This window comes from Anolis carolinensis, unplaced genomic scaffold (genome assembly GCF_035594765.1).
Source record: "Anolis carolinensis isolate JA03-04 unplaced genomic scaffold, rAnoCar3.1.pri scaffold_14, whole genome shotgun sequence".
Lineage (NCBI taxonomy): Eukaryota > Metazoa > Chordata > Lepidosauria > Squamata > Dactyloidae > Anolis > Anolis carolinensis.
In genome coordinates this window covers 470270-497500 of record NW_026943825.1, presented here as the reverse complement: position 1 = coordinate 497500, position 27231 = coordinate 470270, and the positions used below count along the sequence as shown (strand labels likewise).

Sequence of the window (27231 nt, the reverse complement as noted above, 5' to 3'; positions counted from 1 at the left end):
TCTCTCCGGCGGCGATGCTTCGCCCGAAGGCCCTCACGCAGGTCCTGAGCCAGGCCAACACCGGCGGCGTCCAGAGCACCCTGTGAGTCAGCGAGCCAGGCCCCGCGCCGGCCTTGCCCGGACTACATTTCCCACAATCCCCTACGCCTTCTTGTTGGGAAGGAAAGAAGCCAAGGCCCTCCAAGGAGTGCTTCAGTCGAGGATATTATTACTATATTATATTATTATTATATATATTATAGATATTATATATATATATTATATTATATTATATTATATTATATTATATCTATATATATCAACCAGCCTCTAGGTTGATACAACAAAAAGAAAAGAAAAATAAAGTCCGAATTAGAGGGAGAGGAATAATTGTTTTTATCCAATTGTTGCCAGTTAGAAGGCTAAGCTCTGCCCACTTGGTCTCCTAGCAACCCACTCAGCCCAGGGGACAGGCAGAGTTAGGCCTCACTTAGGCCTCTTCCACACTGCCCATAAAATACAAATTATCTATTTTAACTGGATTATATGGCAGTGTAGACTCAAGGCCCTTCCACACAGCTATATAACCCATTTATAATGGACTTAATGTCAAGGGAAAACCTTGACCCTTGACCTTAACTACCACCAATTCCTCAATACTTTATTTCCCATACCACCAGACTTCACCACAGCAACGCGTGGCTGGGCACAGCTAGTATTAATATATTATTATAGTGCTATTAAAGGTAAAGGTTTGTTAAGTCCAGTTATGTCCAATGACTCTGGGGGTTGGTGCTCATCTCCATTTCTAAGCCAAAGAGCCGGCGTTGTCCGTAGACACCTCTTAGATCATGTGGCCACTGGCATCACTGCATGGAACACCATTACCTTACCGCCAGAGCAGTACCTATTGATCTACTCACACTCTAGGGGTTGGTGCTCATCTCCATTTCTAAGCCAAAGAGCCGGCGTTGTCCTTAGACACCTCCAAGGTCATGTGGCCACTGGCATCACTGCATGGAGCGCCGTTACCTTCCCGCCAGAGCAGTACCTATTCATCTACTCACACTCTGGGGGTTGGGGCTCATCTCCATTTCTAAGCCCAAGAGCCGGCGTTGTCCGTAGACACCTCCAAGGTCATGTGCCCATAGGCATGACTGAATGGAACACCATTACCTTCCCGCCAGAGCGGTACCTATTGATCTACTCACATTGGCATGTTTTCGAACTGCTAGCTTGACAGGAGCTGGGGCTAACAGCGGGCGCTCATTCCGCTCCTGGGATTTGAACCTGGGACCTTTCGGTCTGCAAGTTCAGCACCTCAATAGTTTTATTATCATTATATACAGTATATACTCGAGTATAAGCCGACCTGAATATAAGCCGAGGCACCTAATTTTACCACAAAAAAAACTGGGAAAACATTGACTCCAGTATAAGCCGAGATACCAATAAAATCACATTATTGTATATACTCGAGTATAAGCCGACTCGAATATAAGCCGAGGCACCTAATTTTACCACGAAAAAACTGGGAAAACATTGACTCCAGTATAAGCCGAGGGCGGTAAATTTCAGAAATAAAAATAGATCCCAATAAAATTACATTAATTGAGGCATCAGTAGGTTAAATGTTTTTGAATATTTACATAAAGCTCAAATTTGAGATAAGACCTTCCAACTCTGATCAAATCATTATTCTTATCTTCTTCAATGTAAATATGCTTATGTATCCATTTTAATAATAATAGAGTAAAATAATACATGTAATAATAATAATAAATACAGGAAAATAATACATGTAATAATAGAGTAAAATCATAAATGCCATAATAATACTAAGAAGATCAGAGTGAAATAATAAATGTATTATTATTATTATTAATAATAATAAAAATAGAGTAAAATAAATGTAATAGTAGCAACAATAATAGAAAAAATAATAAATGTAATAATACCAATAATAATAGAGAAAAATAGTAAATGTACCATATATTCTCGAGTATAAGCTGACCCAAATATAAGCCAACTAGGACCCTCACCCAAGTATAAGCTGAGGGGGGCTTTTTCAGTCTTTAAAAAAGGGCTGAAAAACTAGGCTTATACTCGAGTATATACAGTACTTACAAGGGAAGTAAATTATTATGATTATTGAATCACTGTTATTATATTATAATAAATTATTATTATTTATGTACAAGGGAAGTAATATATTATTATTATACAGTATATGTGTAAACAAAACTATAATAGAGCCTCAGGGAAGCTAGAATAATAATAATAATAATAATAATAATAATAATAATAATAATAATAATAATAATATACAGTATACTCTCAGTAAACCCATGGTAACCATTTCAATGTTCTGAACAGTCTGCAATTGAAACCTGTTACTATTATTAATGTTATTATTGTTGTTCTGATTATTACTAATATTATTCTGATTATGGTTAGTTATTATTATTCTGATTATTATTTCTGTTGTTATTAATGTTGTTATTTTCATTCTGATCAGGCTGCTGAACAACGAGGGCTCCCTCTTGGCATATTCGGGGTACGGGGACACGGACGCGCGGGTGACGGCGGCCATTGCCAGCAATATTTGGGCCGCTTACGACAAGAACGGCCACCAGGCCTTCAACGAGGACCACCTCCGCTTCATCCTCATGGACTGCATGGTACATACGCATAATAAACTATTATTATATACTCGAAGATAAGTTGAGTTTTCACCCCTTTTTATGAGCTGAAAAAGCCTCCCTTGGCTTATAATGGGGTCAAGGTCAAGAACCTGGAGGCCATGGCTTGCAATCTATATATATAAAAGAGTGATGGCATCACGGCCACCCACAAAACAACAAAACGACAGGCCCCCCAACCTCGAAATTTGACAACACAACCCATCATCCATGCCTCTAGCTTGATATAACAAAAAGAAAACAAAAATAAAGTCCTAATTAGAGAGAGAGGAATAATTGCTTTTATCCAATTGCTGCCAGTTGGAAGGCTAAGCTCCTCCAACTTGGTCTCCTAGCAACCCAATAAAAATAATAAACACTAAAAATAATTAAAAACACTAAAAAATTAATACAATAAATTACTATAATAACAGAAAATAACTAAAAATAACACAAGAAAATAATAAAATATAATAAATAAAAAGATAACTTACAATAAAATTAATTAAAAAATACAAATAATGTCAAATAAAAATTACACAACAATTTTTAACCAATACCACCACCACTTTGCCACAGCAACGCGTGGCCGGGCACAGCTAGTATATAATATATTCCTCTCTTACCCTCCCTTATCAGTGTGTTTCTAAAGCCTCCCTCGGTCTTAACCAAGGGAATGTTTTGAAAAGGGAAAGACGCCCTTGCAAGTCAGGAAGAAGTAAAATATATATCCATTAATCTTATGAAATCTTATATTTCTCCTGAAATATTTGTTAAACTCTCCTACAGAAAAAAAGGCATTAACCCCCTGCATGCATTTGCAATCCCTGTGTACCTTTATATCTGTATCTATCTATATACATTAATTTTATATATGAATTTTCCCCTCATATGTTTGCCTAGGGAGGGCAGCAATGCATTGTTACCTGCCCTGAGTCTTGGATAATAATAATAATAATAACCACCTCTCTCTCCAGGAGGGTCGGGTGGCCATCACGCGGGTGGCCAACCTGTTGCTGTGCATGTATGCCAAGGAGACGGTGGGCTTTGGGATGCTCAAGGCCAAGGTGAGACATTGCTATTATTATTATTATTATTATTATTATTATTATTATTATTATTATTATTATCATATTTTATAATAATATGTTGTTATTATTATTATCATATTTTATAATAATATATTATTATTGTTGTTGTTATTATTATTACTATTTGTGCCTGGGTTATTTGAAAAAGGCATGGTTTGTTTTGAGGTGTCAGGTAATATCATTTTTTTAATTAGTAACACTATTTAGAAAACAGACAGTCTTTAATTTTGTTTTTTATGAATGCTCCCATTAGAAAATACATAATGATGTGTATTCATAATATTATATTGCAATACGATACAATACTAATAATACAATATAGTAATATTAATTATATATTATACTTTACATGTAATATTGCTATTAATATTACAATAGGCCCGGGCTGTGGCGCAAGCTGGAGGGTAGCCAGCTGAGACCAATCACTCTGACCAAGAGGTCATGAGTTCGAGGCCAGCTCGGAGCCTGCATTTGTCTTTGTCTTTGTTCTATGTCAAGGCATTAAATGTTTGCCTTATATGTGTAATTAGATCCACCCTGAGTCCCCTTCGGGGTGAGAAAGAAGGGCGGGATATAAATATGGTAAATAAATAAATATAGTACAATATAGTAATTTACTGCCAGTATTGTACTAATAATATAATATTGTATGTAAATTTAATTTGTAAGCCGCTCTGGGTCCCCTTCGGGGTGAGAAAGAAGGGCGGAATATAAATGATGTAAATAAATAAATATAGTACAATATAGTAATTTATTGCCAGTATTGTACTAATAATATAATATTGTATGTAAATTTAATTTGTAAGCCGCTCTGGGTCCCCTTCGGGGTGAGAAGGGCGGGATATAAATATGGTAAATAAATAAATATAGTACAATATAGTAATTTATTGCCAGTATTGTACTAATAATATAATATTGTATGTAAATTTAATTTGTAAGCCGCTCTGGGTCCCCTTCGGGGTGAGAAGGGCGGGATATAAATATGGTAAATAAATAAATATAGTACAATATAGTAATTTATTGCCAGTATTGTACTAATAATATAATATTGTATGTAAATTTAATTTGTAAGCCGCTCTGGGTCCCCTTCGGGGTGAGAAAGAAGGGCGGGATATAAATATGGTAAATAAATAAATATAGTACAATATAGTAATTTATTGCCAGTATTGTACTAATAATATAATATTGTATGTAAATTGAATTTGTAAGCCGCTCTGGGTCCCCTTCGGGGTGAGAAAGAAGGGCGGGATATAAATATGGTAAATAAATAAATATAGTACAATATAGTAATTTATTGCCAGTATTGTACTAATAATATAATATTGTATGTAAATTTAATTTGTAAGCCGCTCTGGGTCCCCTTCGGGGTGAGAAGGGCGGGATATAAATCTAGCAAATAAATAAATAATAAATAATGAACTACAATTCCCAGAGTCGTGGGTCAGTCCTCCCCAAACCAGGTTATTATGCATATAGAAAATAGAAGAGATAGGTAGATGGTTATATATATTTCCTCCACCTGGTTCTCTCTCTCTTTCTCTATGGCAGGGGTCCCCAAACAAGGCCATTTACCTGGCCCCCGCCCTCAATTTTATAGTATAATATATTGTATATACATATAATATTGATAATAATATTATAATGTAATACAATATAACTCTAATAATCATACCATATAATAATATTAATTATATATTCTATATTACATATAATATTACTAATAATATTACAGTATAGTGGTATATTTCAATATAGTAATGTATAATGCTAATATTGTGCTATGCTAATAATATAATATATTGTATGCACATATAATTTGTAAGCCACTCTGAGTCCCCTTTGGGGTGAGAAGGCTGTGATACAAATGTAGTAAATAAATAAATAAATAAATAATTTTAGACTTAGGCTCGCCCAAAGTCTGAAATAATAATAATAATAATAATAACTTTATTTTTATACCCCGCCTCCATCTCCCCGAAGGGGACTCAGGGCGGCTTACATGGGGCCAAGCCCGAATAAAAACAGTAGCAGTATAAAACACAGCAATAGACAACAACTTGCACAATAAAAAAAATAAAAAATAAAAATAAAACATTAGCCAATAAAAAACAAGAACTAATAAAAACATGGATTAAAACTGAGAGATTGTAAAAGTAGACTGGGTAAAGTGCACCATATAAATATTGTAGACACAAGGTGACTGATAAAGTGCTGCAAATTCTGGAAGCGCAAATTGGGATGGGAAGAGACCCTGTGTCTATATCGAGTTGACAAATGACTTGAAGGCACACAACAACAACAACAACAATCCTGATGAACTTGACTATCTTATTGGCCAGAAGCAGGACACACTTCCCATTGAAATCCTGATAAATGTATGTTGGTTAAAATTGGTTTTATTTTTAAATATTGTATTGTTCTTTCATTGTTGTTATTATTTTTGCACTACAAATAAGACATATGCAGTGTGCATCGGAATTTGTTTGTATTTTTTTTTTCAAATGATAATCCGGCCCCTCAAAAGTCTGAAGGATTGTGGACCGGCCCTCGGCTTAAAAAGTTTGAGGACCCCTGCTCTATGGGATCAATATATAATAATGATAATAATAATAATACTCCTTCTTTCTTGGCTTGCAGGCCCAGGCCCTGGTGCAGTACCTGGAGGAGCCCCTGACCCAAGTGGCCGCCTCCTGAGCCGCTGCCTTTGCTTTGTATGGACCGCCGGGATTATGTGTATTGCAAACATCATGAGAATGAATAAAGGGATGCTGCTCACGGTCTGGCCTTGGTCCTTGCGAGGGCGGTTCGGGAAAGGAAAGAAAGGAAACACACACTCAAAAGGAGGAGGAGGAGGGAGCAGGCTGGAATTATTATTATTATTATCATATACTATGATATATTATTTTGTTATATTATTATTTTATCTAAATTATTAAATTATACATATACTAGCTGTGCCCGGCCACGCGTTGCTGTGGCGTTGTCTGGTGGTGTTGGTGAAAAATTGTTGAGGTAGTGGTGGTATTAAATATCTGTTGTATGGTTGTCTTTATGTTTAGTATGCACACAAGTGGATTACATGGCAGTATGGAGTCAAGATAATCCAGTTCAAAGCAGATAATATAAGATTCTAAATGGGCTATATAGCTGTGTGGAAGGGCCTTGAGTCTACACTGCCATATAATCCAGTTAAAATCTATAATCTGTGGAAGAGGCCTAAGTGAGGCCTAACTGTGCCTGTCTCCTGGGCTGAGTAGGTTGCTAGGAGACCAAGTGGGCAGAGCTTAGCCTTCTAACTGGCAGCAATTGGATAAAAGCAATTATTCCTCTCTCTCTAATTAGGACTTTATTTTTCTTTTCTTTTTGTTGTATCAACCTAGAGGCGTGAATGATGGGTTGTGTTGTCAAATTTCGAGGTTGGGGGGCCTGTAGTTTTGTTGTTTTGTCCGCTGCCCTGATGCCATCACTCTTTTATATATATATATATATATATATATATATATATATATACAGTATATTTTATATACATATAATATTTTTTATTATATATCTTTATTAAAATTTTACATTATAGAAGAAAGAAAGAGACAAAAAAAACCCCACAAAAAATATATAGTTCATGATATTTCACAGCGAAAGTGGGAGAATATATAATATTGATAATAGGTAAAGGTTTCCCCTGACGTTAAGTCCAGTTGTGACCGACTCTGGGGGTTGGTGCTCACGTCCATTTCTAAGCCGAAGAGCCGGCGTTGTCCATAGACACCTCCAGGTCAGGTGGCCAGCATGACTGCATGGAGCGCCAATGTTACCTTCCCGCCAGAGCAGTACCTATTAATCTACTCACACTTGCATGTTTTCGAACTGCTAGGTTGGCAGGAGCTGGGGCTAACAATGGGCGCTCATTCCGCTCCCGGGATTTGAACCTGGGACCTTTCGGTCTGCAAGTTCAGCAGCTCAGCGCTTTAACACACTGTGCCACCAGGAGCAATACAATATTATACTAATATACAATAATTTACAAATATACAACATATTGTATATACATATACAATAGATAATAATATAATGTAATACAATATTATACTAATAATATTACCATATAATGATATAGTACAATACAGCAATGTAATGCTTATATTGTGCTATACTAATAATATGTTGTATGTACATTTGATTTGTAAGCCGCTCTGGGTCCCCTTTGGGGTGAGAAGAGTGGGATAGAAATGCAATGAATAAATAAATAATATTATGTTAAATTATATCTATAGAACTAGCTTTGCCCGGCCACGTGTTGCTGTGGCTTATGGGAATCATTTGTAATTTTGGCAATGTTTTTCATTACAGTATAGTCTCACTTATCCAACATAAACGGGCCGGCAGAATGTTGGATAAGTGAATATGTTGGATAATAAGAAGGGATTAAGGAAAAGCCTATTCAACATCAAATTAGGTTATGATTTTACAAATTCAGCACCAAAACATCGTGTTATACAACAAATTTGACAAAAAGTAGTTCAATACATGGTAATGCCAAGTCGTAATTACTGTACTTACGAATTTAGCACCAAAATATCATGATGTATTGAAAACATTGACTACAAAAATGCGTTGGATAATCTAGAACATTGGATAAGCGAGTCTTGGATAAGTGAGACTCTACTGTATATCTATAGAGCTAGCTTTGCCCGGCCACGTGTTGCTGTGGCTTATGGGAATCATTTGTAATTTTATCAATGTTTATTATTATTACTATTACTATTATATAATTATTTTATATGATTACTATTATTATTCTATTGTATGACACAGCAAACAAGATAGACATGCTGGATTATTATGATATAATATAATATAATAATATTTTATATTATTATATTATATACAATTATTATTATTATATTGAAGTACTGTAGTACAGTAGAGTCTCGCTTATCCAACGTAAACGGGCCGGCAGAACGTTGGATAAGCGAATATGTTGGATAATAAGGAGAGACTAAGGAAAAGCCTATTAAACATCAAATTAGGTTATGATTTTACAAATTAAGCACCAAAACATCCTGTTAGACAACAAATTTGACAGAAAAAGTAGTTCAATACGCAGTAAGGCTATGTAGTAATTACTGTATTTACGAATTTAGCATCAAAATATCACAATATATTGAAAACATTGACTACAAAAATGTGTTGGATAATCCAGAACGTTGGATAAGCGAGTGTTGGATAAGTGAGACTCTACTGTATGTCCTCTAGTTGCCATGAGAACAGGTGGCCACTTGGGGGCAGCAAACAATCGCAAAGACAAGTCTTTCTTTTTGTCCTTTGGGTTTGTTCACCTGGTTCCCAATAGCACCTTTATTATTTATATTATTGGCCTGTGTTTTAATTAACAATAACATACTGCATTAATATAATGATAAGCTTTAGTTTCATAATAATGCTAGTTACGGGAATGACCCCCGCCCCAGTTGCCAACACTGACTGACGGTTGGGACCAGTTTGGGCCTGGTTTGCTCTTGCGGGAGTGGCCGCCTGCAACAAGGGCGTTTGCTTTTTCCGGCTCCGTGTGGCCCTTCTCCCCGGCACATTCCAAACGGACCGGACATTCAGGCTGAGCCAAATGGCCAGGCCCAGGCCCATGTCCCTTGACCTGCCTCTTGACTTTCCCTCATCTGGACATTAGAACCCTAGGAGCGCATTGGCCTTTTGCGCTGCAGCGTCACGCCCTTAACTCATTGCATTCTGCTTGGGGTCCTCTATGTGACTATCGTCAAGCCATACCCTGTTTTACTTCCCTCCATCCAAATGCAGCCTGGGATCATGGCGTTGGCCTTTTGCGCTGCAGCATCACACTTTTGACTCACATTCAGCTTATTTGTCTGTTTAAGGCCTGTTGATCCCTTCCAAATGAACTATATAATGTAATTCTTATAGCATTTTATAGTGTTTTCAGTGTTTTATTGTACAATGTTTTATGCTGATTTTATATTGGAAACCGCCCTGAGTCCCTTTCGGGAGAGAGGGCGGTATACAAATAAACTTTTACTTACTTTTTTTACTAATGACCCCCTTAGGCACTTTATATTCCTGTTGATGCCGCCTGGGATTGCATTGGCCTCACTCGCTGCAGCATCCCTCTCCAGGCTCACTATGTTCTACCTGGGGTCATATATCTGATTATTAAAGACATACCCTTTATTACTTCCATCTATATTTGCTGCTGTTTATTTATTCAGTTGCTTACGACTCTTGATGACCTTGGCCTTTGTTGCTGCAGCGTGGCCCTCCGTGCACGGCCTTCCTCCCTTTGGGCTCCATAATTATGTGAATGATTATTATATTCATTATTATGTTAATGATTATTATATTATTATCTTTATTATATATATATATGTGAGTGTATTATATTTATGATGATTATATTTATTGTTTATTATAATATAATATGTGTAGTATTACATGTGTTATATGTGTGATTATTATATTATGTTTATTATGTTAATGATTATATTTTTTATTATATTATTATGTGTACTATTACATGTGTTATATGTGTGATTATTATATTATTATGTTTATTATGTTAATGATTACAATATTATCTTTATTATATATAAATATAATGGTGTATTATATTTATGATTATTATATTTATTGTTTATTATAATATGTGTAGTATTACATGTGTTATATGTGTGATTATTATATTATGTTTATTATGTTAATGATTATATTTATTTATTATATTATTATAATATGTGTAGTATTACATGTGTTATATGTGTGATTATTATATTATTATGTTTATTATGTTAATGATTACAATATTATCTTTATTATATATAAATATAATGGTGTATTATATTTATGATGATTATATTTATTGTTTATTATATTATTGTAATATGTGTACTATTACATGTATTATATGTGTGATTATTATATTTATTATTAAGCATATTATGTGTACTACATGTGGTCTTTGTTGCTGCAGCATGGCCCTCCGTGCATGGCCTTCCTTCCTTTGGGCTCCAGAATTATGTGAATGATTTTTATATATATATATATATATGTGTGTGTGTGTGTGTGTGTGTGTGTGTTGATTATATTTATGATTATTATATTTATTTTTTATTATAATATTTGTACTATTACATGTGTTTAATGTGTGGTTATTATATTTATTATTAAGCATATTATGTGTATTACGTGTGTGATTATGCTATTTATATATATATATGTGTGTGTGTGTGTGTGTGTGTGTGTGTTGATTATATTTATGATTATTATATTTATTGTTTATTATAATATTTGTACTATTACATGTGTTTTATGTGTGATTATTATATTTATTATTAAGCATATTATGTGTACTACATGTGGTCTTTGTTGCTGCAGCGTGGCCCTCCGTGCATGGCCTTCCTTCCTTTGGGCTCCATGATTATGTGAATGATTTATATATATATATATATATGTGTGTGTGTGTGTGTGTGTTGATTATATTTATGATGATTATATTTATTGTTTATTATAATATTTGTACTATTACATGTGTTTTATGTGTGGTTATTATAGTTATTATTAAGCATATGATGTGTATTACGTGTGTGATTATGCCATTTCTGATTCTGGATGAGGCCTGGGATGGCCTTGGCCTTTGTTGCTGCAGCATTGGCCCTCCATCCACGGCTCCCCTTGGCCTTGGCCCCTCCCTCCCTTCTTTCCAGGTGAGGCAGGTGGGCGGGGCCTCTCTTTACCTGTTTGTCGGGTTCGGCCCCACCTGTTGACTCACCTTTCACCTTGGCTGGGAGGGCGGGAGGGAGCCCTACCTGCCTCCAGGTGAGAGCCAGGCTCCTTCCTTCCTTCCTTCCTTCTTTCCTTCCGTCTTCCTTTCTTCCTTTCCTCGCTCTCGGTGCCAAGAAGGCAGGTGAGCCTCCCAGGTGAAGGATGGCTGCCTCTGAGGACGACTACAACTTTGTCTTCAAAGGTGAGTGCTTTCCAATGGGATTCCATGCCGGGCAGGACACTGGGGTTGGACTGGATGGCCTTTGGGATTCCATGAGACGCTGGACGGGCATCTGTCGGGAGGGATCCGTTGGTGTCCTTCCTTCCACAAATGCCCCTTTCCACATGAACTAGGTCAGATCTTGGTACGGATAAGGAATAATCATTATTACAATTATTAATATTATTATTTGTTATTTTATTTATTATGATATGTGTATTATTGTATTACTGTATATACTCGAGTATAAGCCCTTTTTTAAGCCTGGCTTATACTCGGCTTGCCTTGGCTTATACTCGGGTGAGGGTCCTGGTTGGCTTATATTTGGGTCAGCTTATACTCGAGAATATACGGTACATTTATTATTTTTCTCTATTATTATTGGTATTATTACATTTATTATTTTTCTCTATTACTATTGGTATTATTACATTTATTATTTTTCTCTATTATTATTTGTGTTATTACATTTATTATTTTTCTCTATTATTATTGGTATTATTACATTTATTATTTTTCTCTATTACTATTGGTATTATTACATTTATTATTTTTCTCTATTACTATTGGTATTATTACATTTATTATTTTTCTCTATTATTATTTGTATTATTACATTTATTATTTTTCTCTTACTATTATTGGTATTATTAAAGTTATTATTTTTCTCTATTATTATTGGTATTATTACGTTTATTATTTTTCTCTATTACTATTGGTATTATTACGTTTATTAATGTATTTTATTGTGTGTATTATTATTACTGTATTATATTTCTATTATGTTTCTTATGTGAATTATTATAATTATGTATGTTGTTCTGTGTATTATTACTGTATTATATTTCTATTACATTTATTATTTGAATTATAATAATTATTGTATTATTATTATTACTGTATTATATTTCTATTATGTTAATTATCATGTGAATTATTATAATTATTATGTCTGTTATTGTGTGTATTATTATTATTATATTTCCATCCGTGGGTGTGCTGCAGTGGTGCTGATTGGCGAGTCCGGCGTGGGCAAGACGAACCTGTTGTCGCGCTTCACGCGCAACGAGTTCAGCCACGACAGCCGCACCACCATCGGCGTGGAGTTCTCCACCCGGACCCTCCTCATCGACCGCGCCCTGGTCAAGGCCCAGGTCTGGGACACCGCCGGGCTCGAGCGATACCGCGCCATCACCTCCGCGTGAGTCCCTGTCCGGCTTGGGGTGGGATGGATGGCCTCGGGGGGCCCTTCCCGCCATGCGGTTCTATGGATTCATTCATTCATGCGTTCCTTCCTTGTGCATTCAGACTGGATGGCCTTTGGGGGTCTCTCCCAACTCTGGGCTTTATTAAAGGCAAACCAGGCTGGAACCTGAAGCAAAATCCAAAGATACAGGAACACTGAGCAAAGATCATTCTCCCGCCATAATAGAGAGGGACCAGGCTTTTAAGGGAAATCCAAGGTCTTCCTTTCATGAGAAAACTCTCATGAGAAAACTATTCATCAGCGCTGCTTCATAAGGGAAATCCAAGGTCTTTCTTTCATGAGAAAACTCTCGTGAAAAGAAAGAGAGATCAGCACTGCTTCATAAGGGAAATCCAAGGTCTTTCTTTCATGAGAAAACTCTTTCTCTTGTGAGAAAACTATTCATCAGAGCTGCTTCATAAGGGAAATCCAAGGTCTTCCTTTCATGAGAAAACTCTCATGAGAAAACTATTCATCAAGCTGCTTCATAAGGGAAATCCAAGGTCTTTCTTTCATGAGAAAACTCTCGTGAAAAAACTATTCATCAGCGCTGCTTCATAAGGGAAATCCAAGGTCTTCCTTTCATGAGAAAACTCTCTCATGAGAAAACTATTCATCAAGCTGCTTCATAAGGGAAATCCAAGGTCTTCCTTTCATGAGAAAACTCTCTCATGAGAAAACTATTCATCAAGCTGCTTCATAAGGGAAATCCAAGGTCTTCCTTTCATGAGAAAATTCTTTCTCTCTTGAGAAAACTATTCCTTAGCGCTGCTTCAAAAGCAGTTGTTTACTTTTCCGTAAGCATTCTCGTTCCCTCCTCCAGATACTACCGCGGTGCCGTGGGAGCGCTGCTGGTCTACGACATCTCCCGGCACCAGAGCTACGAGGTGGTGGAGCGCTGGCTGAAGGAGCTCTACGACCACGCCGAGGCCACCATCGTGGTCATGCTGGTGGGAAACAAGGCCGACCTGGCACACAGCCGAGAGGTGCCCACCCAGGAGGCCCGGATGTACGCAGGTGATGAGGGGCTTCTGCGGGGCTTCAGGAGGGCCCCCGCCCCATCAGGTTGCCTTAGGTCAGTCTAGATGACCTCAGGAGGGCCCACTCCCTGCAGGCATGGTTCTCATTGCGGTCCTCCTTTGCAGAAAACAACGGCCTGCTTTTCCTGGAGACCTCCGCCCTGGACTCCACCAACGTTGAACTGGCCTTCGAAACCATCCTCAGAGGTTATTATTATTATTATTATTATTATTATTATTATTATTATTATTATATTTATACCCTGCTTTATCTCTCCTGAAGGAGACTCAAAGAGGCTATGTATCTGTTGTTGTTGTTATTATTATTATTATTATTATTACAACTAATATCATATTATAATTACAACTAATATCATATTATTTGACTATGTTTTTCGGAGGATGCAATTTTAATATTAATGTTTAATATGTATTAATTTTAAATTTAATTGATTTCAAGTCTCTCTGTGTGTGTATTTTAAGGCATCTGGTGGTTGCCCTATGTAAACCGTCTTCAGTCCCCTTCGGGGCAGAAATAAAGTAAATAAATAATATTATAGTATATTGTATTATATACTATATTTTGTATATTATAATAAATATAATGCCTTGGCATTCTGGGTTATATAGGTGTGTGGAAGGGCCTTGAGTCTACACTGCCATATAATCCAGTTCAAATCAGATAATCTGTATTTTATAGGCAGTGTGGAAGAGCCTTGGTTGAAGAGGCCCTGGGCGCCATTAAATGGCTGAGTGGGTTGCTAGGAGACAAAGTGGGCGGAGCCTACCCTTCTAACTGGCAGCAAGGGGGAAAAACAGTTCTTCCTCTTCCTCTAATTTGGACTTTATTTTTCTAGTTTTTTTGTTTGAAAGACATATTTTGGATGACTATGTCTTTTGTGGCTAAATTTGGTGTGATTTGGTTCAGTGGTTTTGTTGTTTACACCATAATAAAAACGCACATTACATTTTTATATAGAGAGATATTATATATAATAATATTACTAATAATGATAATATAAATAATAATAATAATAATAATAATAATAATAATAATAATAATAATAAAACTTTAATTATCTTCCACCCTGTCTCCCTGGGGGGACTCAGGGTGGCTTCCAACAAAAAATGGCAATAATACAAGACAAAATAAACAAGCCCGTCTAATCCCAAAAGTATGTTCATAGCCATAACAAAGTACCCAATAAATAAAAATAAATAATAACATAACTGGATAATATCTATCTATATATATATATAAAAGGGTAATGAAATTTCGGCCTAGGACAAAACAACAAAACTACACATCCCAGAAACACTAAACTTGGCAGCACAACCCCTCATCCATGCCTCTACATTCATACAACAAAAAGAAAAGAAAAATAAAGTCCTAATTAGAGGGAGAGGAAGAATTGTTTTTATCCAATGGCTGCCAGTTAGAAGGCTAAGCTCCGCCCACTTGGTCTCCTAGCAACCCACTCAGCCCAGGGGACAGGCAGAGTTAGGCCTCACTTAGGCCTCTTCCACACTGCCTATAAAAGACAGATTATCAGATTTGAACTGGATTATATGGCAGTGTAGACTCAAGGCCCTTCCACCCAGCTATAGAACCCATTTATAATCTTATATTATCTGCTTTGAACAGGATTATCTTGACTCCACACTGCCATATGATCCACTTCAGTGTGCAGTCGGACACAACTGGACTTAACGTCAGGGGAAAACCTTGACCCTTGACCTTCACTACCACCAATTCCTCAATACTTTATTTCCCATAACAACATACTTCGCCACAGCAACACGTGGCCGGGCACAGCTAGTAATATATATATAATATAACACTAGCTGTGCCCGGCCACGCGTTGCTGTGGCAAAGTGGTGGTGGTATTGGTTAAAAATTGTTGTGTAATTTTTATTTGACGTTATTTGTATTTTTTAATTTATTTTATTGTAAGTTATCTTTTTATTTATTATATTTTATTATTTTCTTGTATTATTTTTAGTTATTTTCTGTTATTATAGTATTTTATTGTATTAATTTTTTTAGTGTTTTTAATTATTTTTAGTGTTTTTTATTATTTTTTATTGGGTTGCTAGGAGACCAAGTTGGAGGAGCTTAGCCTTCTAACTGGCAGCAATTGGATAAAAGCAATTATTCCTCTCTCTCTAATTAGGACTTTATTTTTCTTTTCTTTTTGTTGTATCAACCTAGAGGCGTGGATGATGGGTTGTGTTGTCAAATTTCGAGGTTGGGGGTCCTGTAGTTTTGTTGTTTTGTGGGTCGCCGTGATGCCATTACTCTTATATATATATAGATAATGTAATAGAACCCATTTCAGGATCCTTAGTTTAAAAGGCTGCAATTTGGGGTTTTCTTTTGCTTTGGCAGACATTTTCAACAAGGTGCGGAAGCAGAAGCAGAAGAGCCCCTTGGAGGAGGCCGTCCAGCTTTCGGCCGAAAACCCCAGCACCACGGCTTCCGGACCACCATCCGAACCGGGAAAGCGGGCCTGTTGCGTCAACCTATGAATCTCAAACAGGAGGGAAGAAGAAGGACGGACCCAGTGGAAGCCATTGGCGGCAAAGACCCGGCAACCATTGCTCTCCACCCGTTTGCTTCTTCGAGTTAAAGAATCCAAATCGGGCGAAAGACCTGGTCCGGATGGAACACATACGACTCCTTATCCGCTCTAGTTAATCAGTAACGAAATGGCGTCTCGGCTGGGATTCCATCCTGCGCTGCTGTTGTTGCCGTTCCATCTCACTCGGCCTATTCTTGGGATTTTAAAGTGGGATCAAAGTGGTATATTAAAATGCAGTGTGGACTGACACCTTTAGTCTTGACTCAAGGCGACGTAGTACATTTTATAATTCTCTCTCTCTCTCTCTCTCTAAATATATATATATATCTGTATAAAATACTAATCAACCTGTTTTGTAAATGCATGGCTCTGGATCCAAGACGTGTCTTTCTCTTTATTTATTGAAGGGTTTTTATTATTTTTTATCTGGATATAATAGGCATCAGATTGATTCTTCATCTGTTGCTTTGACTCAGGCATCGCTTTGGCGGAGAAGGCCTTGTGAAACTACTACTCCCAGGTCCCCGACTAATTGTGTGGGTTCAATCTGCATTAATTTGGCAGTGTAAATGCACCCCAAGACTTATAAAAGGCTTACTTTTATGGTATAGCTCCCAAGATCCCCAAAAGACCACCATTTTCCCAAGCTCTCATTATGATATATTGCTACATACTATATTATTATTATTATTTACTATTACTGCTATACTATTATTGTAATAACTATGATTACTATTATTATACATACTATTACCATTATACTATTATTATAAACACAATGTTATATATACTATATTATTATTATTATTTACTATTACTGCTATACTATTATAATAACTATGATTACTATTATTATACATGCTATTACCATTATACTATTATTATAAACACAATTTTATATATACTAACTTGGGAACCCGGCGGTGCCCGGGTTATTAGAAGAAGGCATTGTTTGTTTTGGGATGTTAGGTAATATCTCTTAAGTTCGGTCCAGATCCGTTGTTGTCTGGGTGGAATGTTCTCTGGATATCGGTGAACTACAACTCCCATAATCAGCGTCAATTCCCATGAACCACAGCAACATGTTCAATTGATCATGGGGGTCCTCTATGCCCAGGACGTGTTTGCTGGGAGGCTTCTCTCATGTCCCTGCAAGCTAGAGCTGACAGACAGGAGCTCACCCTGCCTCGTGGATTTGAACCAGCAACTTTCAGGTCAGCGACCTAACCTTCAAGTCAGCAGTTCAGCTGGCTCAAGGGTTTAACCCATTGCGCCACCGCGGCTTCTACTATTATTACTATTATATATACAATTATATATAATATAGGATATATATATATATATATATATATATATATATATATATAATATAGGATATATAATTATATATACCCTGGTGGCGCAGCGGATTAAACCGCTGAGCTGCTGAACTTGCTGACCGAAAGGTCGGCAGTTCGAATCCAGGGAGCGGGGTGAGCTCCTGCTGTTAGCCCCAGCTTCTGCCAACCTAGCAGTTCGAAAACATGCCAATGTGAGTAGATCAATAGGTACTGCTCTGGTGGGAAGGTAATGGCGCTCCATGCAGTCATGCCAGTGGCCACATGACCTTGGAGGTGTCTATGGACAACGCCGGCTCTTAAGCTTAGAAATGGAGATGAGCCCCAACCCCCAGAGTTGGACTTAACGTCAGGAGAAACCTTTACCTTTAACTATATATATATATAGATATAGATATATATATACACACACACACATATATAAAGTGCATACTATTACTGCTACCCTATAATTATTACTGCTACTATAATATATATGTTATAATATTAATATTATATTATTATTATATAATATATACTGTATATATATATTATATTGCTATTACTGCTATCCTATTATTATTATTATTACTGCAACTGCTACTATTATATATATTACAATATTAATAATAATGTTTTATATATATATATATATATAATATTGCTATTACTGATATCCTATTATTATTATTATTACTGCGACTGCTACTATTATATATATTATAATATTAATAATAATGTTATATTATATATATATATATATATATATATATATATATATATATATTATAATATATATATTATATTGCTATTACTGTTATCCTATTATTACTGCGACTACTACAGTAGAGTCTCACTTATCCAACATAAACGGGCCGGCAGAATGTTGGATAAGCGAATATGTTGGATAATAAGAAGGGATTAAGGTAAAGCCTATTAAACATCAAATTAGGTTATGGTTTTACAAATTAAGCACCAAAACATCATGTTAGACAACAAATTTGACAGTAAAAGTAGTTCAATACACAGTAATGATATGTAGTAATTACTGTATTTATGAGTTTAGCACCAAAATATCATGATGTATTGAAAACGTTGACTACAAAAATGTGTTGGATAATCCAGAACATTGGATAAGCGAGTGTTGGATAAGTGAGACTCTACTGTATATATATATATATATATATATATATATATATAAAATATATATATTATATTGCTATTACTGCTATCCTATTATTACTGCGACTACTATATATACTATAATATTATTAATAACTGTTATATATATATTATAATAATATATTATATTGCTATTACTGCTATCCTATTATTATTATTATTATTATTATTGGTATTTCTATCTCAAAGAAGGCTCAATATTCTCAATTAAATTAAATTAAATTGAAATGGAATCAACCCCAAGACTTGTCCCTTTAAAAGAGGAGGGAAAGGAGGGAGGGATGGGGGTGGCCCCGCCCCCTGAGTTACCTGTGGCCAGGTGAGGCCCTGGGCAGCCAATGGGGGCCAATCAGGAAGAAGGCGGCCAAAGCGACCAATGGCAGTGCAGGTGTTGCACCTGGAGCCGGTTGAACCCAGGAAATCCCAAAGAGGTGAGATCACCCTCCTCCTCCTCCTCCTCACTGAGACAGGTGTGTCCTTACCTGGGAAAAGGGGCATTTTCTCTCTCTTTTAGGGCAAGAAATTGGACAGGATGCGAGGCAAGGACGACGAGTACGATTACTTGTTCAAAAGTAAGTCCCAGGCCTTCTCGCCTTCGGAAGGGGCCCCCAAAGGCCATCTAGCCCAACCCTAAGCCTTGTAGGTCCACTCCTATGGGAGGCAGGCTTGGCCTGAGTCTTACAAAAGGTAGAAGAAGTCCATAGCCAAGGGGAGGTTGGGTCAGTCTAGACGGCCTCTGGAGGTCCCCTTTTTAGCTCCAAGATCAAGCCCATGCCTTCCTTGTTCCCTGTTTGGGAGACAGATATAGATAATAAATAGCTAGATAAATATAGATAGAAATATAGATGGATAGATGAATTAGATGGATAGATGAGTGAATAGAAGATAGATTATATACAGTAGAGTCTCATCCAAGCGAAACGGGCCGACAGAACGTTGGATAAGCGAATATGTTGGATAATAAGGAGAGATTAAGGATAAGCTTATTAAACATCTAATTAGGTTATGATTTTACAAATGAAGCACCAAAACATCAGGTTATACAACAAATTTGACAGAAAAAGTAGTTCATTGCACATTAGTGCTATTTAGTAATTACTGTATTTACAAATTTAGCACCAAAATATCACGATGTATTGAAAACAATGACTACAAAAATGCGTTGGATAATCCAGAACATTGGTTAAGTGAGACTTTACTGTATATATATATATATATATATATATATATTTATACACACACATACACACACACATACAAGCTTGGGGACCCAGCGGTGCCGGGTTCTTAGAAGAAGGCATTGCGTGTTTTGGGGTATTCGGTATTATCGGTTTGGTAATGTGTAATACTATTTATTAGGAAAAACTCCCATCTTTACTTTGTTTTTTATGACTGCTCCCATTGGAACATGCACAAGGATGTGGGTGAACTACAATTCCCAAAATCACGTCTCAATTCTCCGCCAACCCTGCCTGTGATGACCTTGATGTGTGGCTGGAACTAGGGAGTATCCAGACACAAGTGTGTGTGCATATCCATTGTGTCTGTCCGGTCCTATTCTGTCTGCCCAGGAGTCGGGTTCTGTCTGCCTAGAGTTTGAATCCTGTGTCGTCTGTCGTCTGTTTGACAGAGGAATCCTGTGTCCTCTGTCGTCTGTTTGTGTTGATTCAGTAAAACTTTGTAAATAGTTTTACCCACGTCTCCGAGTGCCTCTTTGTTCTGCGCTCCACTGATTCCATCCAACGACTGCTGCGCTGCAAATACTCTGACAAGATCCGATGTTGGAAGCGAGTGTCCAGCCTCAGGGGACGATGGGTGTGGAGTCCTTTGCCCGGATGGGCCTGTTCTGGGGATTCGGGGAGAGGCGGGGCTCCCGTCCAACGCTTCCAGACAATGCCCCGGTTGTACTGTTTGGGGACTCACTTGTTGTTGTTGTTGTTGTTGACAGTTGTGCTGATCGGGGACTCTGGGGTGGGGAAGAGCAACCTGCTGTCCCGCTTCACCCGCAACGAGTTCAACCTGGAGAGCAAGAGCACCATCGGGGTCGAGTTCGCCACCCGCAGCATCCAGGTGGACGGCAAGACGGTCAAGGCCCAGATCTGGGACACCGCCGGGCAGGAGCGCTACCGCGCCATCACCTCCGCGTAAGGGAGACGGCCCCTGGGCATGCGCAGAATTCCCGGTCCACACGGGTGGGGTCATTCTGGCCCCAAGAGGACTTAACATTGAGTGGGTTGGTCTTATAGCAAAAGAAAGAACCCACAGGCTGACCTTATAACAAAAGAGAGAACCAATTCTGGGTCCTCTTCTCGGCCCCTGGGCATGCGCAGAATTCCCATCCCACAGGGACGGGGCCACAAGGGGTCCCGTGTGCGTCAAGAGGCCTTTAACGTTGTGTGACCTGGTCTTAGAACAATAGAGAGAACATACCTAGTTAATTAATCTATATACCATATATACTCGAGTATAAGCCGACCTGAATATAAGCCTAATTTTACCACAAAAAAACTGAGAAAACACTGACTCCAGTATAAGCTGAGAGTGGTAAATTTCAGAAATAAAAATAGATACCAATAAATTTACATTAGTAGATTAAATGTTTTTGAATATTTACATCAAGCTCAAATTTAAGATAGACTGTCCAACTCTGATCAAATCATTATTCCCATCTTCTTCAATGAAAATGTGCTTATGTATCCTTTTAATAATAATAGAGTAAAATAATACATGTAATAATAGAGTAAAATAATAAATGCAATAATAATAATATCAGAGTGAAATAATAAATGTATTATTATTATTAATAATAATAATAATAATAATAATAATAGAGTAAAATAAATTTAATAGTAGTAACAATAATAGAGTAAAATAATAAATGTAATAATACCAAAATAATAAATGTACCCTGTATTCTTGAGTATAAGCTGACCCAAATATAAGCCCACCAGGACTCTCACCCGAGTATAAGCCGAGGGGGGCTTTTTCAGTCTTAAAAAAAGGGCTGAAAAACTAGGCTTGTATTCAAGTATATACAGTATATAAAATGTAATGTACGTTTGTAGGACTGAGTAAACAACAAAACCACTGAACCCAATCACACCAAATTTGGCCACAAAAGACATAGTCATCCAAAACATGTCTTTCAAACAAAACAAAAAAAACCCCAGGAAAATAAAGTCCAAATTAGAGAATGAGGAAGAGCCGTTTTCAACCCGGGTTGCTGGTCAGAAGGGTAGGCCCTGCCCCCTTTAGGCCTTGCCCACTTTGTCTCCTAGCAACCTCAGCCACAATGGAGCTGGGGTACAGCCAGGGTTCAGGCTTTTGAAGCTGCAAGGCTGTTCCACTTGGCCAACAAAGCATTCCCATAAGCCACAGCAACGCGTGGCCGGGCACAGCTAGTTTGTAATATTTCTGTCAGTCATGGTGTCCATAATGCGCCATGTTCCCAACTTTACATTTTGCGGGTGGGCTTTATTATGGCCAAATAGAGAGCCTACGGGAAGGCCCCGAGGATCACGACAGGCAGAGATTCCGTCTTGCGGAGATTCTTCAACGGTCAGGCTGTGAGAAGATGAACCCATGCGTGTTTTATGAAGTCCATCATGGGCAATATCTCCAAAGCGAGTTCTGCGTTTTGAAGGCTGAAACTAGGAGCCAATTGGCTTCATGTGAGTTTCCGTGGGCCGTATTCCCGAAATCAATCCTCCGTTTGGCTTGGGTTCTTTAAAGTCCATTAATGGGGGTGCCCCGGGGGTCCCATGACGGGCAGTGTTTTGCAGATTGTTTTCCTTCCAAGGCCCATGGAAGTGGGGGGCCGGCGGCCGCGTTGTGGCTGTTGTGCCCGTTCTGTGGGGCACTGACCGGTCTCCCTCCCTCCCTCCCCCCTCCCCCCCTCCAGGTACTACCGTGGGGCGGTGGGCGCCCTCCTGACCTACGACATCGCCAAGTACCTGACCTACGAGAACGCCGAGCGCTGGCTGAAGGAGCTGCAGGACCACGCCGACGCCAACATCGTCATCATGCTGGTGGGCAACAAGAGCGACCTGCGCCACCTCCGGGCCGTGCCCACCGAACAGGCCAAGGCCTTCGCCGGTAGGGACCCCCCCCCCCAAAGGGAGACCCCACGGGACCCTCCCCACGGCTTGGCTGGGGGCACCACGGGATGGGAATCCGCCCTGGCTGCCTGAAGGACCACCTTCCCTCCTCCTCCTCCTCCTCTTCCTTTTTCTCCTTCCTTTCTTTCTGTTTCTTTCCTTACTTCCATCCATCGTTTCCTTCCTCCTATTTCTTTCATTATTTTAATTTTTATTTCATTATTTTTTGTTATTTCATTATGACCTTCTTCCCCCCTCCTCCTCCTCTTCCTTTTTCCCCTTCCTTCCTTCCTTCCTTCCTTCCTTCCTTCCTTCCTTCCTTCCTTCCTTCCTTCCTTCCTTTCGTTCTTACTTTCTTTCCTTCTTTCTTTTCTACCATTCCATCCATCCATTGTTTCCTTCCTACCTTTCCTTCCGGGCCTCTTTTTTCTTTCCTTCCTTGCTTCCTTTTTTCTTTTTATTTCCTTCCTTCCATCCATCCATTCTTCCCTCCCTCCCTTCCTTCCATCCATCCTTTCCTTCCTTCATTCATTCCCTTCTTCCTTCCATACTTCTCTTCCTCCTTCCTTCCTTCCTTTCTTTCTTTCTTTTTGTTTCTTTCCTTACTTCCATCCATCGTTTCCTTCCTCCTATTTCTTTCATTGTTCGTTCTTTCTTTCTTTCTTTCTTTCTTTCTTCCTTTCTTTTCTACCATTCCATCCATCCATTGTTTCCTTCCTTTCCTTCCCGGCCTCTTTTTTCTTTCCTTCCTTCCTTCCTTTTTTCTTTTTCTTTCCTTCCATCCTTCCCTCCCTCCCTTCCTCTCCTTCATCCTTTCATTCCTTCCTTCATTCCCTTCTTCCTTCCATACTTCTCTTCCTCCTTCCTTCCTTCCTTCCTTCCTTCCTTCCCTCCCTCTCTCTCACTCCCTCTCTTCCTTTCTTTTTTCCATTTCTCCTTCTGCCCCAGAAAAAAACGGCTTGGCCTTCATCGAGACCTCGGCGCTGGATTCCACCAACGTGGAGACGGCCTTCCAGAACATCCTCACAGGTCTGTTGGCATCATTACGAGGCCCGGGCTGTGGCGCAGGCTGGTGAGCAGCCAGCCAGCTGCAACAAATCACTCATGAGTTCCAGGCCAGCCCGGAGCCTGTGTTTGTCTTTGCCTCTGTTCTATGTTAAAGGCATTGAATGTTTGCCTTATAGGTGTAATGGGATCCGCCCGGAGTCCCCTTCGGGGTGAGAAAGAAGGGCGGGATAGAAATACAGTAGAGTCTCACTTATCCAACACTCGCTTATCCAACGTTCTGGATTATCCAACGCATTTTTGTAGTCAATGTTTCCAATACATCATGATATTTTGGTGCTAAATTCGTAAATACAGTCATTACTACATAGCATTACTGCCTATTGAACTACTTTTTCTGTCAAATTTGTTGTCTAACATGATCTTTTGGTGCTTAATTTGTAAAACCATAACCTAATTTGATGTTTAATAGGCTTTTCCTTAATCCCTTCTTATTATCCAACATATTCGCTTATCCAACATTCTGCCGGCCTGTTTATGTTGGATAAGTGAGACTCTACTGTACTGCAAATAAATAAATAGTCCTCCAATGCCGTCCTTTGGCCAATCTTCCATGGAGGACTGCATCCCCCATTGTCCCAGTCTGGCCACTGGGACCTGAAGTCCCCTTTGATGGGGCCGTGGCTGACCTTCCGGCCTCTCCTTCCGTCCCGCAGAGATCTACCGGATCGTGTCCCAGCGGCAGATGTCCGGCGGGGCCCCGGAGGCCGAGTTCAGCCCCAGCGGCAGCACGGCCATCGAGCCCATCCGCGTCCTGCCCACGCAGCAGGAAGGCCGGCAGGCGCCCTGCTGCCAGAACATCTGACCATCGCTCCCCGGAACGGACCATGAGCCTTTTGCTTCTTTGGAGCCTTGTGTTTCCCATCTTCAGTCAGAAAATGCTCCTCTTTCATGGGAAGAGGTTTTTGGGGACCCAGGCCCAACTGTCGGCCCCTTTGAATGGTGTCTCTGTCCCGGGATCCTTTTGCTGCTTCCCTCGAAGATGCTGCTGTTTCAGGGAATTCAATCCGGTGGGAGATGTGGGATGGTGGGAAGAGGAGGTGTCCCGGTTTCCCGACGTGTGGTGTGCACCAATAAAAGGATGATAGGAACACAAATGTATATTTGCTGCTTCCATATGGGACGGGAGTCGGAGCCAGTGGCCTTTCCTTGAAGACTTGGCGCAGGGGTCCCCAAACTTTTAAAGCCGAGGGTCTGTCCACAATCCTTCAGACTGTGGAGGGGCCGAATTATCATTTGGAAAAAAAAATACAAACAAATTCCTATGCATACTGCACATGTCTTATTTGTAGTGCAAAACAACAACAATGAAAGTACAATACAATATTTAAAAATGAAAACAATTTTAACCAACATAAACCTATCAGGATTTCAATGGAAAGTGTGGGCCTACTACTGGCCAATGAGATAGTCAAGTTAATTAGGATTGTTGTTGTTGTTGTTGTGTGCCTTCAAGTCATTTCAGACTTTGGCCGAGCCTAAGTCTAAAATTAATTATTTATTTACTGCATTTATTTACTACATTTATATCCCACCCTTCTCACCCCAAAGGGGACTCAGAGCAGCTGTATGTACATACAATATATTATATTATTAGCATAACACAATATTAGCATTATATATTACTATATTGAACTATACCACTATGCTATTATATAATGTGTAATATATAACATATAATTAATATTATTATATGGTATTACTATAAGTATTATATTGTATAAGATTATCAATATTATATGTATATACAATATATTATATTATTAGCATAACACATTATTAGCATTATATATTACTATATTGAACTATACCACTATGCTATTATATAATGTGTAATATATAACATATAATTAATATTATTATATGGTATTACTCTTAGTATTATATTGTATAACATAAGATTATTATCAATATTATATGTATATACAATATATTATATTATTAGCATAGCACAATATTAGTATTACAGTAGAGTCTCACTTATCCAAGCCTCTGGATAATCCAAGCCATTTTTATAGTCAATGTTTTCAATGTATCATGATATTTTGGTGCTAAATTCGTAAATACAGTAATTACAACATAACATTACTGTGTATTGAACTGCTTTTTATGTCAAATTTGTTGTATAGCATGAAGTTTTGGTGCTTAATTTGTAAAATCATAACCTAATTTGATGTTTAATAGGCTTTTCCTTAATCCCTCCTTATTTTCCAAGATATTCATTTATCCAAGCTTCTGCCGGCCCATTTAGCTTGGATAAGTGAGACTCTACTGTATATATTACTATACTGAACTATACCACTATACTATTATATAATGTGTAATATATAACATATAATTAATATTATTATATGGTATTACTATAAGTATTATATTGTATAAGATTATCAATATTATATGTATATACAATATATTATATTATCAAAACTGATATAAAAATATTATATTATAAAACTGAGGGTGGGGGCCAGGTAAATGACCTTGGAGGGCTACATCCGGCCCCCGGGCCTTAGTTTGGGGACCCCTGACTTGGAGACTTGTCAAATGTTGAGGCAGAAGAGAGTCCAATGGAATCCTAAATGGCTCCGAAAAGTCCCAATGCAGGTAGACGGTGTTGTGTTGACCACCCCGTCCTTTGCATCCCACCCGGTTCAATTCCCTCCGTTTTGGGGTCTTGCTGCCCTTGGGATCAAATTCAACCCAGGCTTCTCCTCTGATACTAATTCCTTATCTTGCTATTGATTGGCTTGGGATTCGATGGGCTTCTCTCAGGCGCCAAACTGCTCTGAGTCACAGTTCAGATCCTGGTGATACAGAATGGCAAGGATTTAAACGGTGTTTTTTACAGCTCCATTTCGTGCCTTGGCTTTTCCCTTCCAGCAACTCCATTGAGTCAGCCTCTCCGGCTTCTTCTTCATCATCATTCTGTCATCATCCTCAGCGTCACCTGGCTATCTTTACAAGGAGA

General features: G+C 38.3%; 3 protein-coding genes across 5 annotated transcripts in view; all 3 read left to right on the top strand.

The window, feature by feature from the left end:
- Positions 1-6526, top strand: part of lamtor2 (late endosomal/lysosomal adaptor, MAPK and MTOR activator 2) — a 6588-nt gene extending 62 nt beyond the window's left edge. The window contains exons 1-4 of the mRNA XM_062965055.1: positions 1-82; positions 2498-2660; positions 3638-3727; positions 6389-6526. The exon at positions 1-82 is cut by the window's left edge and continues 62 nt beyond it. Coding sequence (XP_062821125.1) covers positions 15-82; positions 2498-2660; positions 3638-3727; positions 6389-6445 — 378 coding nt within the window. The 5' untranslated portion in view covers positions 1-14 and the 3' untranslated portion in view covers positions 6446-6526. The remainder of the gene's footprint in view (positions 83-2497; positions 2661-3637; positions 3728-6388) is intronic.
- A 3980-nt stretch (positions 6527-10506) lies between these two features.
- On the top strand, positions 10507-16982 carry rab25 (RAB25, member RAS oncogene family). 2 transcript variants are annotated; one of them, XM_062965050.1, is made up of 5 exons: positions 10510-11738; positions 12762-12957; positions 13826-14019; positions 14148-14228; positions 16411-16982. In XM_062965050.1, the coding sequence occupies exons 1-5, from the start codon at positions 11699-11701 to the stop codon at positions 16548-16550; spliced, it is 651 nt and encodes a 216-aa protein (XP_062821120.1). In that variant the 5' UTR covers positions 10510-11698; the 3' UTR covers positions 16551-16982. The 2 variants fall into 2 exon arrangements, with proteins under 2 accessions (XP_062821119.1, XP_062821120.1); XM_062965049.1 differs by having other exon boundaries at positions 10507-12957.
- A 970-nt stretch (positions 16983-17952) lies between these two features.
- LOC134294323 (ras-related protein Rab-11A-like) lies at positions 17953-25360 on the top strand. Of its 2 annotated transcripts, none has more exons than XM_062965051.1 (5): positions 17953-19532; positions 21050-21245; positions 23003-23196; positions 24147-24227; positions 24920-25360. In XM_062965051.1, the coding sequence occupies exons 1-5, from the start codon at positions 19478-19480 to the stop codon at positions 25066-25068; spliced, it is 675 nt and encodes a 224-aa protein (XP_062821121.1). In that variant the 5' UTR covers positions 17953-19477; the 3' UTR covers positions 25069-25360. The 2 variants fall into 2 exon arrangements, with proteins under 2 accessions (XP_062821121.1, XP_062821122.1); XM_062965052.1 differs by having other exon boundaries at positions 17953-19673.
- Positions 25361-27231: the final 1871 nt, after the last annotated feature.

Excerpts from the sequence above, each read along its gene's own strand:
- rab25 (XM_062965049.1), top strand. The coding sequence starts at position 12,566 with ATGTATGTTGTTCTGTGTATTATTACTGTATTATATTTCTATTACATT. Across the intron at positions 12,958-13,825 it reads TACCGCGCCATCACCTCCGC|ATACTACCGCGGTGCCGTGG; the intron begins GTGAGTCCCTGT and ends TCCCTCCTCCAG. Across the intron at positions 14,229-16,410 it reads CTTCGAAACCATCCTCAGAG|ACATTTTCAACAAGGTGCGG; the intron begins GTTATTATTATT and ends TTGCTTTGGCAG.
- LOC134294323 (XM_062965051.1), top strand. The coding sequence starts at position 19,478 with ATGGCAGTGCAGGTGTTGCACCTGGAGCCGGTTGAACCCAGGAAATCC. Across the intron at positions 19,533-21,049 it reads ACCCAGGAAATCCCAAAGAG|TTGTGCTGATCGGGGACTCT; the intron begins GTGAGATCACCC and ends TGTTGTTGACAG. Across the intron at positions 24,228-24,919 it reads CTTCCAGAACATCCTCACAG|AGATCTACCGGATCGTGTCC; the intron begins GTCTGTTGGCAT and ends TCCGTCCCGCAG.